General features: G+C 56.9%; 2 protein-coding genes across 2 annotated transcripts in view; both read left to right on the plus strand.

Annotated features, from left to right (window-relative positions):
* The window catches only part of SYNGAP1 (synaptic Ras GTPase activating protein 1), a 104,439-nt gene that overhangs the window by 15,642 nt on the left and 72,030 nt on the right, over positions 1-16,767 (plus strand). Inside the window, exons 2-3 of the mRNA XM_085532662.1 lie at positions 1,719-1,843; positions 3,128-3,233. Coding sequence (XP_085388788.1) covers positions 1,719-1,843; positions 3,128-3,233 — 231 coding nt within the window. The remainder of the gene's footprint in view (positions 1-1,718; positions 1,844-3,127; positions 3,234-16,767) is intronic.
* On the plus strand, positions 5,057-9,613 carry LOC146752217 (uncharacterized). Its single transcript, XM_085532860.1, has one exon. It carries the CDS (start codon positions 6,752-6,754, stop codon positions 8,063-8,065), a length of 1,314 nt encoding a protein of 437 aa, XP_085388986.1. The 5' UTR covers positions 5,057-6,751; the 3' UTR covers positions 8,066-9,613.

Raw genomic sequence — 16,767 nt, forward strand, 5'->3', positions numbered from 1 at the left:
TATGGGGGTTTCAGGCCTTATAGGGGAGTGGTCCTATAGAGATTCAGGCCTTATGGGGGTTTCAGGCCTTGTGGGGTTTCAGGCCTTATAGAAGAATAGGTTCTATAGGGGTCTTATGGGGGTTTTAGGCCTTGTAGGGTTTTAGGCCTTATAGGGTTTCAGGCCTCAATGGCGTGTAGGCTCAGTGTGAGAGTTGGCCTTATGGGGGGGGGTTATGGTTTATATGGGGGGGGTCCAGGCTTTGTGTGGGGGGGAGGTTGGTTCTAGGGTTTGGGGAGGGGATTATGGGGGGTTTTGGGGGGGTTATGGGGGGCTTGAAGGGTTCCAGGGGCTGCAGGCCTTGTGGGGGGAGATAGGCCTTAAGGAGGGGGGGGGGGATAAAGGGACCTGGGCTTTTGGGGTGGGGTGCGGGTTGTGGGGGGTCATGGGCTTGATAGGTTGATTTGGGGGGGGGTCTTTGAGCTTTATGGGGGGGTTGGGGGGCGGGATTTAGGGCTGTTTTGGGTCTGAAGGCTTTAGAGGGGGAGCTAGGCCTCGAGTGGGGCCTTGTGCTTTAGGGGGGGTCTGAAGCTTTTTGGGGGGGGTCCAATGCTTTATATGGGGCTTTGGGGGAGGTGGGGGGGGGGGGGGTTTAATAGAGGGGGGGAAGTTTGGGGGGTTGTAGATTGGGGGCTTCAGGGCTTTATGGGGCCTGCAGGCTTTGTGGGGTGAAGTAGGCCTTAAGATGGCGGACAAGCAGGCCTTAAGATGGGGGGGGGGGTCTTGGGCTTTGTATGGGGGTCCTGGGCTTTATAGGAGGGTCTTGGGCTAGAGGGGGGTCTTGGGCTTTGGGGGGGGGTCCTGAAGTTCTTTGGTGGGGGTTCCTGGGTTTAATGGAGGTTTTTGGGGGGATTTGGGGTATTTGGGGAGGGCTGCAGGCTTTGTGGGGTGAAGTAGGCCTTAAGATGGCAGACAAGTAGGCCTTAAGATGGGGGGGGGGGGTCTTGGGCTTTGTATGGGGGTCCAAAGCTTTGGGGGGGGTCTTGGGCTTTATAGGGGGGTCCAAAGCTTTGTGGGGGGGTCTGAAGTTCTTTGGGTGGGGGGGAATTTCTGGGTTTAATGGAAGTTTTAGGGGGGGATTTGGGGTATTGAGGGGGGGGCTGCAGGCTTTGTGGGGTGAAGTAGGCCTTAAGATGGCGGACAAGCAGGCCTTAAGATGGGGGGGGGGGGTCTTGGGCTTTGTATGGGGGTCCTGGGCTTTATAGGGGGGTCTTGAGCTCTGTAGGGGGGTCCAAAGCTTTGGGGGGGGGGAGGGTCACATGTTACTTGGGGGGGGAATTACTGGGTTTAATGGGATTTGGGGTATTGAGGGGGGGGCTGCAGGCTTTGTGGGGTGAAGTAGGCCTTAAGATGGCGGACAAGTAGGCCTTAAGATGGGGTGGGGCTCTTGGGCTTTGTATGGGGGTCCAAAGCTTTGGGGGGGGGGGGTCCAATGCTTTATATGGGGCTTTGGGGGAGGTGGGGGGGGGGGTTTAATAGGGGGGAGGAGTTTGGGGGGTTGTAGGTTGGGGGCTTCAGGGCTTTATGGGGCCTGCAGGCTTTGTGGGGTGAAGTAGGCCTTAAGATGGCGGACAAGCAGGCCTTAAGATGGTGGGGGGGGTCTTGGGCTTTGTATGGGGGTCTGAAGCTTTGGGGGGGGGGTCTTGGCATTACAAGACCCCCCCCCATATTATTATTAGATGTGCGAGGAGCCCCCCTGGCCCGCGGGCCTTACGCCCCCCCCTCAGCATACGACAGGCCCGGCTGGAACCCACGATTCTGCATCATCTCAGGGAACCAGCTGCTGATGTTGGATGAGGAGGAGGTGAGCGGCCATCTTGGATTGGGGGGGGGGTTAATGGTGTTAAATGGGGGGGGGGGTGATCCCATATTAATGATGGACCCCCCCCCGGAGCCATATTAACTATGGACCCCCCCATTTCCCATATTAACTATGGACCCCCCCCATTTCTCATATTAACTATGGACCCCCCCCCATATTAATAATGGACCCCCCCATTTCCCATATTAATGATGGACCCCCCCATTTCCCATATTAACAATGGACCCCCCCCATTTCCCATATTAACGATGGACCCCCCCATTTCCCATATTAACGATGGACCCCCCCATTTCCCATATAAATGATGGACCCCCCCATTTCCCATATTAATAATGGACCCCCCCATTTCCCATATTAAAGATGGACCCCCCCATTTCCCATATTAATGATGACCCCCCCCATTTCCCATATTAACTATGGACCCCCCCATTTCCCATATTAATGCTGGACCCCCCCCATTTCCCATATTAATAATGGACCCCCCCATTTCCCATATTAACTATGGACCCCCCCATTTCCCATATTAACAATGGACCCCCCCATTTCCCATATTAATGATGGACCCCCCCCATTTCCCATATTAACTATGGACCCCCCCCATTTCCCATATTAACTATGGACCCCCCCCCATATTAATAATGGACCCCCACATTTCCCATATTAACTATGGACCCCCCCATTTCCCATATTAACTATGGACCCCCCCCCATATTAATAATGGACCCCCACATTTCCCATATTAATAATGGACCCCCCATGTCCCATATTAACTATGGACCCCCCCCATTTCCCATATTAATAATGGACCCCCCCCATTTCCCATATTAATAATGGACCCCCCCATTTCCCATATTAACGATGGACCCCCCCATTTCCCATATTAACTATGGACCCCCCCATTTCCCATATTAACGATAGACCCCCCCATTTCCCATATTAATGCTGGACCCCCCCATTTCCCATATTAACGACGGACCCCCCCATTTCCCATATTAATAATGGACCCCCCATTTCCCATATTAACGACGGACCCCCCCCATTTCCCATATTAATAATGGACCCCCCCATTTCCCATATTAACTATGGACCCCCCCATTTCCCATATTAACTATGGACCCCCCCATTACCCCATAGATCCACCCATTGCTCATATGGGACCAACATGGCGTCTTGGGGCTGATCCTTATGGGGTCTGGGGGGGGTTTATGGCATTAAATGGGGGGGGGACGATCCCATATTAACGCTGCCCCCCCCCTGACCCCATAGATCCATCCCCTATTGATCCGGGATCGCCGTGGGGAGCCGTGTAGGAGCAAACTGCTGCGCAGGACAGTCAGCGTCCCCGTGGAGGGGAGGCCGCCAGGGGAACACGGTACCGACCCTATAGGGGACCCTATAGATGGGAGGGGGGACACGACCCTATAATGGACCCTATAGATGGGGAGGGGGGACACGACCCTATAATGGACCCTATAAGGAGGGGAGGGATGGGGATCCTATAATGGAGCCTATAAGGACCCTATAATGGACCCTATAATGGACCCTATAGGGGACCCTATAATGGACACTGTAAGGACACTATAATGGACCCTATAAGGACACTATAATGGACCCTATAATGGACCCTATAGGGGACCCTATAATGGACCCTATAATGGATACTATAAGGACACTATAATGGACCCTATAGGGGACCCTATAATGGACCCTATAATGGACCCTATAATGGACACTATAAGGACACTATAATGGACCCTATAATGGACCCTATAGGGGACCCTATAAATGGGAGGGGGGACACAACCCTATAATGGACCCTATAGATGGGGAGGGGGGACACGACCCTATAATGGACCCTATAAGGAGGGGAGGGATGGGGACCCTATAATGGAGCCTATAAGGACCCTATAATGGACCCTATAATGGACCCTATAGGGGACCCTATAATGGACACTATAAGGACACTATAATGGACCCTATATGGACACTATAATGGACCCTATAAGGAGGGGAGGGATGGGGACCCTATAATGGAGCCTATAAGGACCCTATAATGGACCCTATAATGGACCCTATAGGGGACCCTATAATGGACACTATAAGGACACTATAATGGACCCTATAAGGACACTATAATGGACCCTATAATGGACCCTATAATGGACCCTATAGGGGACACTATAATGGACCCTATAATGGACCCTATAGGGGACACTATAATGGACCCTATAATGGACCCTATAAGGACACTATAATGGACCCTATAATGGACCCAATAGGGGACACTATAATGGACCCTATAATGGACCCAATAGGGGACACTATAATGGACCCTATAATGGACCCTATAATGGGCCCTATAGGGGACCCTATAATGGACCCTATAATGGATACTATAAGGACACTATAATGGACCCTATAGGGGACCCTATAATGGACCCTATAATGGACCCTATAGGGGACTCTATAATGGACCCTATAATGGACCCTATAAGGACACTATAATGGACCCTGTAAGGACCCTAGAATGGACCCTATAAGGATGGGAGGGATGGGGATCCTATAATGGACCCTATAGGGATCCTATAATGGACCCTATAAGGAGGAGGGGAAGGGGACCCTATAATGGACCCTATAGGGACCCTATAATGGACCTTATAAGGACCCTATAATGGACCCTATTGATGGGGAGGGGGGACACGACCCTATAATGGACCCTATAAGGACACTATAATGGACCCTATAAGGAGGGGAGGGATGGGGACCCTATAATGGACCCTATAGGGATCCTATAAAGGACCCTATAAGGAGGAGTGGAAGGGGACCCTATAATGGACCCTATAAGGACTCTATAATGGACCATATAGGGGACCCTATAATGGACCCTATAATGGATACTGTAAGGACACTATAATGGACCCTATAATGGACCCTATAGGAGACCCTATAATGGACACTATAATGGACACTATAATGGACCCTATAATAAGGGGGGGATGGGGATCCTATAATGGAGCCTATAAGGACCCTATAATGGACCCTATAATGGACCCTATAATGGACCCTATAGGGGACCCTATAATGGACCCTATAAGGACATTATAATGGACCCTATAATAAGGGGGGGATGGGGACCCTATAATGGACCCTATAATGAGGGGGATGGGGACCCTATAAATGGGGGGATGGGGACCCTATAATGAGGGGGGGGAGCGGACCCTATAGTTATGGGAGACCCCATAAGTTGGTCTGAATGGGGGACCCTATAATGGGGGTGGGACCCTATAATGGACCCATATGGGGGATGGGGGACCCTATAATGGGGGTGAGACCCCAAATGGACCCATATAGGGAATGGGGGACCCTATAATGGGGCTGGGACCCTATAATGGGGCTGGGACCCTATAATGGATCCATATGGGGGATGGGGGACCCTATAATGGGGTTGGGACCCTATAATGGATCCATATGGGATTGGGGGACCCTATAATGGGGCTGGGACCCTATAATGGATCCATATGGGGAATGGGGGACCCTATAATGGGGCTGGGACCCTATAATGGATCTATATGGGATTGGGGGACCCTATAATGGGGGTGGGACCCTATAATGGATCCATATGGGGGATGGGGGACCCTATAATGGGGGGGGGACCCTATAATGGATCCATATGGGGAATGGGGGACCCTATAATGGGGATGGGACCCTATAATGGGGATGGGACCCTATAATGGGGATGGGACCCTATAATGGATCTATATGGCGAATGGGGGACCCTATAATGGGGGTGGGACCCTATAATGGATCCATATGGGGAATGGGGGACCCTATAATGGGGGGGGACCCTATAATGGATCCATATGGGGAATGGGGGACCCTATAATGGGGTTGGGACCCTATAATGGATCTATATGGGATTGGGGGACCCTATAATGGGGGTGGGACCCTATAATGGATCTATATGGGATTGGGGGACCCTATAATGGGGGTGGGACCCTATAATGGATCCATATGGGGGATTGGGGACCCTATAATGGGGGTGGGACCCCAATTGGGTCCATATAGGGAATAGGGGACCCTATAATGGGGGTGGGACCCCAAATGGATCCATATGGGGGATTGGGGACCCTATAATGGGGCTGGGACCCTATAATGGATCCATATGGGATTGGGGGACCCTATAATGGGGCTGGGACCCTATAATGGATCTATATGGGATTGGGGGACCCTATAATGGGGGTGAGACCCCAAATGGACCCATATGGGGAATAGGGGACCCTATAATGGGGTTGGGACCCTATAATGGATCTATATGGGGAATGGGGGACCCTATAAAGGGGGTGGGACCCCAATTGGGTCCATATAGGGAATAGGGGACCCTATAACGGTGCTGGGACCCCATATAGGGTTATAGGGTGGCACAGTGTGATGCAGCCCCTCCCCCCCCCCATCCATCCCATAATGCTCCATGTGGAGGCGCGCTGTTGCCTAGTAACGGTTGCTAAGAGACGGGAGGGGGCGGCGCTGTTCCTGGATGTGCGTGTCCCCCCCAAATTGGGGACGTGGGGGCGGCACCATGGAGACAACGCGGCCCTATTGCTTATGGGGTCAGGGTGCGTTATGGGGACATGGACCCACACATGGCCCTATAGATGGCCCTATAGATGGCCCTATAGATGGCCCTATAGATGGCCCTATTGCTTATGGGGTCAGGGTGCGTTATGGGGACATGGACCCACGGATGGCCCTATAGATGGCCCTATAGATGGCCCTATAGATGGCCCTATAGATGGCCCTATTGCTTATGGGGTCAGGGTGCGTTATGGGGACATGGACCCACACATGGCCCTATAGATGGCCCTATAGGTGGCCCTATAGATGGCCCTATAGATGGCCCTATTGCTTATGGGGTCAGGGTGCTGTATGGGGACATGGACCCACACATGGCCCTATAGATGGACCCATAGATGGCCCTATAGATGGCCCTATTGCTTATGGGGTCAGGGTGCTTTATGGGGACATGGACCCACACATGGCCCTATAGATGGCCCTATAGATGGCCCTATTGCTGGCCCTATAGATGGACCTATAGATGGCCCTATTGCTGGCCCTATAGATGGCCCTATAGATGGCCCTATAGATGGCCCTATAGATGGCCCTATTGCTGGCCCTATAGATGGCCCTATAGATGGCCCTATAGATGGCCCTATTGCTGGCCCTATAGATGGCCCTATAGATGGCCCTATAGATGGCCCTATAGATGTCCCTATTCCTGTCCCTATTCCTGTCCCTATTGCTGGCCCCATAGCTGGCCCTATTGCTGGCCCTATATCTGTCCCTATATCTGTCCCTATTCCTGTCCCTATTGGCCCCATAGCTGGCCCTATTGCTGGCCCTATATCTGTCCCTATATCTGTCCCTATTCCTGTCCCTATTGCTGGCCCTATATCTGTCCCTATATCTGTCCCTACTGCTGGCCCTATTGCTGGCCCCATAGATGGCCCTATTGCTGGCCCTATTGCTGGCCCCATAGATGGCCCCATAGATGGCCCTATTGCTGGCCCCATAGATGGCCCCATAGATGGCCCTATTGCTGGCCCCATAGATGGCCCCATAGATGGCCCTATTGCTGGCCCTATTGATGTCCCTATTGCTGGCCCCATAGCTGGCCCCATTAGCCCCATTTCTGACCCTATATCTGTCCCTATAGATGGCCCCATTGCTGTCCCTACTGCTGACCCTATTGCTGGCCCCATAAATGGCCCCATAGCTGGCCCCGTATCTGGCCCTATATCTGTCCCTATTGCTGGCCCCATAGATGGCCCCATTGCTGTCCCTATTCCTGTCCCTATTGCTGGCCCCATAGATGGCCCCATTGGCCCCATTGCTGGCCCTATTCCTGTCCCTATTCCTGTCCCTATTCCTGTCCCTATATCTGTCCCTATATCTGTCCCTACTGCTGGCCCTATAGCTGGCCCCATAAATGGCCCCATATCTGGCCCTATATCTGTCCCTATTGCTGGCCCCATAGCTGGCCCTATTCCTGTCCCTATATCTGTCCCTATTGCTGGCCCCATAGCTGGCCCCATTGGCCCTATACCCGGCCCTATACCCATCCCTATATCCGTCCCTATACTGTCCCTATATTGTCCCCATTGTCCCCTCCCCCCCCCGTTCCCACAAGCTGTTCCGTTTCCATGGTAACAGCGACATTTCTTAGCGGGGGGGGGAGCGGCGCCACCTCCAGAACAGCCCCCACCCACCGTGTCCCCATTGACCCCAATGGGCCCTATAAGACCCCATAGATCCCCCATTGACCCCAATGGGCCCTATAAGACCCCATAGATCCCCCATTGACCCCAATGGGCCCTATAAGACCCCATAGATCCCCCATTGACCCCAATGGGCCCTATAAGACCCCATAGATCCCCCATTGACCCCAATGGGCCCTATAAGACCCCCCCATATCCCCCATTGACCCCAATGGGCCCTATAAGACCCCCCCATATCCCCCATTGACCCCACTGTCCCTTTAAGACCCCCCCATGTCCCCCATTGACCCCCATTGACCCCATAGACACCCCATAGATCCCATAGACACCCCATAGACCCCATAGACACCCCATAGACACCCCATAGATCCCATAGACACACCATAGACACCCCATAGATACCCCATAGACCTCATAGACACCCATAGACACCCCATAGACACCCCATAGATCCCATAGACATCCCATAGATACCCCATAGATCCCATAGACATCCCATAGACACCCCATAGATCCCATAGACACCCCATAGATCCCATAGACACCCCATAGATCCCATAGACGCCCCATAGACACCCCATAGACCCCATAGACACAACATAGATACCATAGACATCCCATAGACACCCCATAGATCCCATAGACCCCATAGACACCCCATAGACACCCCATAGACACCCCATAGATCCCATAGACACCCCATAGACACCCCATAGATCCCATAGACACCCCATAGACTCCACATAGACACCCCATAGACCCCATAGACACCCCATAGACACCCCATAGACCCCATAGACACCCCATAGACACCCCATAGACACCCCGTAGACCCCATAGACACCCCATAGACACATCATAGATCCCATAGACCCCATAGATCCCATAGACACCCCATAGACCCCATAAATCCCATAGACACCCCATAGACTACCCATAGACACACCATAGACACCCCATTGACCCCATAGACACACTATAGATCCCATAGACACCCCACAGACCCCATAGACATCCCAAAGACACCCCATAGACCCCATAGACTTCCCATAGACCCCATAGACACCCCATAGATCCCATAGACACCCCATAGACACCCGTAGACCCCATAGAATTCCCATAGACCCCATAGACACCCCATAGATCCCATAGCCCCCATAGACACCCCATAGACACCCCATAGATCCCATAGACACCCCATAGATCCCATAGACACCCCATTGACCCCATAGACTCCCCATAGATCCGATAGACACCCCATAGACACCCCATAGGCCCCATAGACACCCCATTACCCCCATTGCCCCCCATTGACCCCATTACCCCCTTATCAAACCGCACTGTCCCTTTAAGACCCCCCCCACATCCCCATAGCAACCCCGTCCTCAAGCCCCGCCCCCTTCATTACCATAAACCCCGCCCCTTTTCCCTTTCCCCCTCCTCCCATTGGTCGACGAGGCGGCGCGCGCGCGCGCTCCCGTGGCGGGTGAGTGGGGGGGGGGGCGGGGGGGCGGAGCTTCGTCGGGAGCGCGCGCGGGGGCAGCGGCGACGCGCGGAGCCGAGGGAAGAAACGTAGGGAGGGGGGGGGGGGGGTGAGAAACGAGTGTGCAAAGGGGGGGGGCGAGTGTGCAAGGGGGGTGAGGGGGGGTGAGTGTGCAAGGGGGGGGGGTGAGGGTGTGTGTGTGTGTGAGAGAGGGGGGGGTGGGGGTGAAGGAGGGGGAGATAGGGCTGGGTAAAGGTGGGGGGGGGAGTGTGCAAGGGGCGAGTGTGCAAAGGGAGCGGGGTGAGTGTGCAAACGGGCGTGCAAGGAGAGGAGGGGAGGGCGGTGATTGGCTGCTGGGGGTTGTGGGGGGGGCGTGCAAAGGAGGAGGTGGGGGGGGTGAGGGTGAGTGTGCAAACGTGAGTGTGCAAACGTGAGTGTGCAAACGTGAGTGTGCAAAGGGATTGAGTGTGCAAAGGGGGGGGGGGTTTAGTGCATGGCTTGCAGGGAGCCGGGCGGTCGGGGCTGAGCGTGCAATGGTTGCTATGGAGCGTGCAAGGCGGGCGGTGGGCGTGCAAAGGGGGCGCTGAGCGTGCAAGGGGGGGGGGGGCGTGCAAGGGGGGGCGGTGAGCGTGTAAAGCAGTGAGTGAGTGTGCAAGGGGGTGGTGAGCGTGTAAGGCGGGTTGCACGCGTGTAAGGCAGCGAGCGGGCTTGTATAGTGTATATATATAGATATATAGAGATGGGTGTGCAAAGGACACCATGAGCGTGCAATGAGCGTGCAAGGGCTTGAGCCGGGGTTTAGATGCGTGTGCAAGGCTTGCACGAGGCTCCTGTTGTTTGGGGGGGGGGGTGTCGGGGCCTACAGGGTGTTTGATCAGGTCCGGCGTTGAGCGTGCAAGGGTTGAGCGTGCAAAGCTTTGCACAAGTGAGTGTGCAACGAGGCCTGAGCGTGCAAGGAGGCGCCGGGTTTAGTGTGAGCTGGCTCTTAAGGTGCAGGTTGGTTGCATTGAGTGTGAGCAGGCGTTGCACTATTGGCTTTGCACGATGGTAGGCGGGTGTGCAAGGATCTAGGGCTGAGTGTGCAAGGCGTGCAAGGCTTGTCTTGCACTAGTATTGAGCGTGCAAAGCTAGAAGGCTCAGGGGCTCTGATAGAGGCGAGTGTGCAAGGCCATAGGGCTGAGTGTGAGTGTGCAAGGCCATAGGGCTGAGTGTGCAAGGCACGAGGGCTCGCAGCGCTCTTGCACGAGGGGGTGTGAGTGTGCAAGGCCGCACGAGTGAGCGTGCAAATGGCCTTGTAAAGTGCAAAGAGCCTCGTTGCACTGTATTGACTCTTAGTGTGGGGTGTTGAGTGTGCAAGGGCTGAGTGTGCAAGGATTGAGTGTGCAAAGGGTGAGTGTGCAAAGGGTGAGTGTGCAAAGGGTGAGTGTGCAAGGCCTGAGTGTGCAAGGTATAACCGTGCCCCCCTTGCACACTCGCCCCCCCCACCCCATAGACCCGGGTGTATTTAACCCCCTCACACTCCATTTCCACACGTGCTCACACGCGTGTGCAAGGCCGGGTGTGTAAGGGGGGGTTGGGGGGGGGATGTTGGTGGCACCATGTGGGGACCCCAGCAAGGCCCGGCCTGGGCTCTGCGAGGGACTGTGGGGCCCAGCCATGGGGCCAGGATCAGCGTGGAGGGGAGCAGGACTGTGGCGGGTACGAGGGGGGGTGTGGGGTGATGTGGGGCTGGGTGTGGGGCTGGGTGTGGGGTGATGTGGGGTGATATGGGGCTGGTTATGGGGTGATGTGGGGCTGCTTATGGGGCTGGATGTGGGGCTGGGTATGGGGTGATATGGGGCTAGGTGTGGGGCTGGGTGTGGGGCTGATTGTGAGGTGATGTGGGGTGATGTGGGGCTGGGTGTGGGGCTGGATGTGGGGTGATGTGGGGCTGGTTATGGGGTGATATGGGGGTAGATGTGGGGCTGGATGTGGGGCTGGTTGTGGGGTGATATGGGGGGATAAGGGGCTGGATGTGGGGCTGGGTGTGGGGCTGGTTATGGGGTGATGTGGGGCTGGGTGTGGGGTGATATGGGGCTGGATGTGGGGCTGGGTGTGGGGCTGGTTATGGGGTGATGTGGGGCTGGGTGTGGGGTGATATGGGGCTGGATGTGGGGCTGGGTGTGGGGCTGGTTATGGGGTGATGTGGGGCTGGGTGTGGGGCTGGGTGTGGGGTGATGTGGGGCTGGATGTGGGGCTGGTTATGGGGTGATATGGGGCTGGATGTGGGGCTGGTTGTGGGGTGATGTGGGGCTGGATGTGGGGCTGGTTATGGGGCTGGATGCGGGGCTGGGTGTGGGGTGATGTGGGGCTGGGTATGGGGTGATGTGGGGCTGGGTGTGGGGGTGGGTGTGGGGTGATGTGGGGCTGGATGTAGGGCTGGTTGTGGGGTGATATGGGGCTGGTTATGGGGCTGGGTGTGGGGCTGGGTGTGGGGCTGGGTGTGGGGTGATGTGGGGTGATATGGGGCTGGTTATGGGGTGATGTGGGGCTGGATGTGGGGGTGGGTGTGGGGTGATATGAGGGTGGTTATGGGGCTGGTTATGGGGTGATATGGGGCTGGGTGTGGGGCTGGATGTGGGGCTGGTTGTGGGGCTGGTTATGGGGTGATATGGGGCTGGGTGTGGGGCTGTTTATGGGGCTGATTGTGGGGTGATATGGGGTTATGTGGGGCTGGGTGTGGGGCTGGGTGTGGGGTGATGTGGGGTGATATGGGGCTGGTTATGGGGTGATGTGGGGCTGCTTGTGGGGCTGGATGTGGGGCTGGGTATGGGGTGATGTGGGGTGATGTGGGGCTGGGTGTGGGGCTGGATGTGGGGCTGGTTATGGGGTTATATGGGGTGATGTGGGGCTGGGTGTGGGGCTGGATATGGAGTTGGTTATGGGGTGATGTGGGGCTGGATGTGGGGGTGGGTGTGGGGTTATATGGGGGGATAAGGGGCTGGATGTGGGGCTGGTTATGGGGCTGGATATGGGGTGATATGGGGCTGGGTGTGGGGCTGTTTATGGGGCTGATTGTGGGGTGATACGGGGTTATGTGGGGCTGGGTGTGGGGCTGGGTGTGGGGTGATGTGGGGTGATATGGGGCTGGTTATGGGGTGATGCGGGGCTGCTTATGGGGCTGGGTGTGGGGCTGGGTATGGGGTGATGTGGGGCTGGGTTTGGGGCTGGTTATGGGGCTGGATGTGGGGCTGGTTATGGGGTGATATGGGGCTGGATGTGGGGCTGGATGTGGAGCTGGTTGTGGGGTTATATGGGGCTGCATGTGGGGTGATGTGGGGTGATGTGGGGCTGGATGTGGGGCTGGTTGTGGGGTTATATGGGGTTGGTTATGGGGATGGTTATGGGGTGATACGGGGTTATATGGGGCTGGTTATGGGGTGATGTGGGGCTGGATGTGGGGTTATGTGGGGTGATGTGGGGCTGGTTATGGGGTGATGTGGGGCTGGGTGTGGGGCTGGTTATGGGGCTGGATGTGGGGCTGGGTGTGGGGCTGGTTATGGGGCTGGATGTGGGGTGATATAGGGCTGGGTGTGGGGCTGGTTATGGGGTGATGTGGGGCTGGTTGTGGGGTGATATGGGGCTGGATGTGGGGCTGGTTATGGGGTGATGTGGGGCTGGGTGTGGGGTGATGTGGGGCTGGGTGTGGGGCTGGGTATGGGGTGATGTGGGGCTGGGTGTGGGGTGATGTGGGGTTGATGTGGGGCTGGTTATGGGGCTGGTTATGGGGCTGGTTATGGGGTGATGTGGGGCTGGATGTGGGGCTGGATGTGGGGGTGGATGTGGGGTTATATGGGGGGATAAGGGGCTGGATGTGGGGCTGCTTATGGGGCTGGATATGGGGTGATGTGGGGCTGGGTGTGGGGCTGGGTGTGGGGTAATGTGGGGCTGGATGTAGGGCTGGTTGTGGGGTGATATGGGGCTGGTTATGGGGCTGGGTGTGGGGCTGGGTGTGGGGTGATGTGGGGTGATATGGGGCTGGTTATGGGGTGATGTGGGGCTGGATGTGGGTCTGGTTATGGGGTGATGTGGGGCTGGATGTGGGGGTGGGTGTGGGGTGATATGAGGGTGGTTATGGGGCTGGTTATGGGGTGATATGGGGTGATATGGGGCTGGGTGTGGGGCTGGGTGTGGGGCTGGTCATGGGGCTGGATGTGGGGCTGGGTGTGGGGCTGGGTGTGGGGTGATGTGGGGTGATATGGGGCTGGTTATGGGGTGATGTGGGGCTGCTTATGGGGCTGGATGTGGGGCTGGGTATGGGGTGATGTGGGGCTGGGTATGGGGTGATGTGGGGCTGGGTGTGGGGCTGGGTGTGGGGTGATGTGGGGCTGGATGTAGGGCTGGTTGTGGGGTGATATGGGGCTGGTTATGGGGCTGGGTGTGGGGCTGGGTGTGGGGCTGGGTGTGGGGTGATGTGGGGTGATATGGGGCTGGTTATGGGGTGATGTGGGGCTGGATGTGGGGGTGGGTGTGGGGTGATATGAGGGTGGTTATGGGGCTGGTTATGGGGTGATATGGGGCTGGGTGTGGGGCTGGATGTGGGGCTGGTTGTGGGGCTGGTTATGGGGTGATATGGGGCTGGGTGTGGGGCTGTTTATGGGGCTGATTGTGGGGTGATATGGGGTTATGTGGGGCTGGGTGTGGGGCTGGGTGTGGGGTGATGTGGGGTGATATGGGGCTGGTTATGGGGTGATGTGGGGCTGCTTGTGGGGCTGGATGTGGGGCTGGGTATGGGGTGATGTGGGGTGATGTGGGGCTGGGTGTGGGGCTGGATGTGGGGCTGGTTATGGGGTTATATGGGGTGATGTGGGGCTGGGTGTGGGGCTGGATATGGAGTTGGTTATGGGGTGATGTGGGGCTGGATGTGGGGGTGGGTGTGGGGTTATATGGGGGGATAAGGGGCTGGATGTGGGGCTGGTTATGGGGCTGGATATGGGGTGATATGGGGCTGGGTGTGGGGCTGTTTATGGGGCTGATTGTGGGGTGATACGGGGTTATGTGGGGCTGGGTGTGGGGCTGGGTGTGGGGTGATGTGGGGTGATATGGGGCTGGTTATGGGGTGATGCGGGGCTGCTTATGGGGCTGGGTGTGGGGCTGGGTATGGGGTGATGTGGGGCTGGGTTTGGGGCTGGTTATGGGGCTGGATGTGGGGCTGGTTATGGGGTGATATGGGGCTGGATGTGGGGCTGGATGTGGAGCTGGTTGTGGGGTTATATGGGGCTGCATGTGGGGTGATGTGGGGTGATGTGGGGCTGGATGTGGGGCTGGTTGTGGGGTTATATGGGGTTGGTTATGGGGATGGTTATGGGGTGATACGGGGTTATATGGGGCTGGTTATGGGGTGATGTGGGGCTGGATGTGGGGTTATGTGGGGTGATGTGGGGCTGGTTATGGGGTGATGTGGGGCTGGGTGTGGGGCTGGTTATGGGGCTGGATGTGGGGCTGGGTGTGGGGCTGGTTATGGGGCTGGATGTGGGGTGATATAGGGCTGGGTGTGGGGCTGGTTATGGGGTGATGTGGGGCTGGTTGTGGGGTGATATGGGGCTGGATGTGGGGCTGGTTATGGGGTGATGTGGGGCTGGGTGTGGGGTGATGTGGGGCTGGGTGTGGGGCTGGGTATGGGGTGATGTGGGGCTGGGTGTGGGGTGATGTGGGGTTGATGTGGGGCTGGTTATGGGGCTGGTTATGGGGCTGGTTATGGGGTGATGTGGGGCTGGATGTGGGGCTGGATGTGGGGGTGGATGTGGGGTTATATGGGGGGATAAGGGGCTGGATGTGGGGCTGCTTATGGGGCTGGATATGGGGTGATGTGGGGCTGGGTGTGGGGCTGGGTGTGGGGTAATGTGGGGCTGGATGTAGGGCTGGTTGTGGGGTGATATGGGGCTGGTTATGGGGCTGGGTGTGGGGCTGGGTGTGGGGTGATGTGGGGTGATATGGGGCTGGTTATGGGGTGATGTGGGGCTGGATGTGGGTCTGGTTATGGGGTGATGTGGGGCTGGATGTGGGGGTGGGTGTGGGGTGATATGAGGGTGGTTATGGGGCTGGTTATGGGGTGATATGGGGTGATATGGGGCTGGGTGTGGGGCTGGGTGTGGGGCTGGTCATGGGGCTGGATGTGGGGCTGGGTGTGGGGCTGGGTGTGGGGTGATGTGGGGTGATATGGGGCTGGTTATGGGGTGATGTGGGGCTGCTTATGGGGCTGGATGTGGGGCTGGGTATGGGGTGATGTGGGGCTGGGTATGGGGTGATGTGGGGCTGGGTGTGGGGCTGGGTGTGGGGTGATGTGGGGCTGGATGTAGGGCTGGTTGTGGGGTGATATGGGGCTGGTTATGGGGCTGGGTGTGGGGCTGGGTGTGGGGCTGGGTGTGGGGTGATGTGGGGTGATATGGGGCTGGTTATGGGGTGATGTGGGGCTGGATGTGGGGGTGGGTGTGGGGTGATATGAGGGTGGTTATGGGGCTGGTTATGGGGTGATATGGGGCTGGGTGTGGGGCTGGATGTGGGGCTGGTTGTGGGGCTGGTTATGGGGTGATATGGGGCTGGGTGTGGGGCTGTTTATGGGGCTGATTGTGGGGTGATATGGGGTTATGTGGGGCTGGGTGTGGGGCTGGGTGTGGGGTGATGTGGGGTGATATGGGGCTGGTTATGGGGTGATGTGGGGCTGCTTGTGGGGCTGGATGTGGGGCTGGGTATGGGGTGATGTGGGGTGATGTGGGGCTGGGTGTGGGGCTGGATGTGGGGCTGGTTATGGGGTTATATGGGGTGATGTGGGGCTGGGTGTGGGGCTGGATATGGAGTTGGTTATGGGGTGATGTGGGGCTGGATGTGGGGGTGGGTGTGGGGTTATATGGGGGGATAAGGGGCTGGATGTGGGGCTGGTTATGGGGCTGGATATGGGGTGATATGGGGCTGGGTGTGGGGCTGTTTATGGGGCTGATTGTGGGGTGATACGGGGTTATGTGGGGCTGGGTGTGGGGCTGGGTGTGGGGTGATGTGGGGTGATATGGGGCTGGTTATGGGGTGATGCGGGGCTGCTTATGGGGCTGGGTGTGGGGCTGGGTATGGGGTGATGTGGGGCTGGGTTTGGGGCTGGTTATGGGGCTGGATGTGGG

Source organism: Coturnix japonica, unplaced genomic scaffold (genome assembly GCF_054131305.1).
Source record: "Coturnix japonica strain WE unplaced genomic scaffold, WE-NBRP24 Scf050, whole genome shotgun sequence".
In the NCBI taxonomy this organism is placed as follows: Eukaryota; Metazoa; Chordata; class Aves; order Galliformes; family Phasianidae; genus Coturnix; species Coturnix japonica.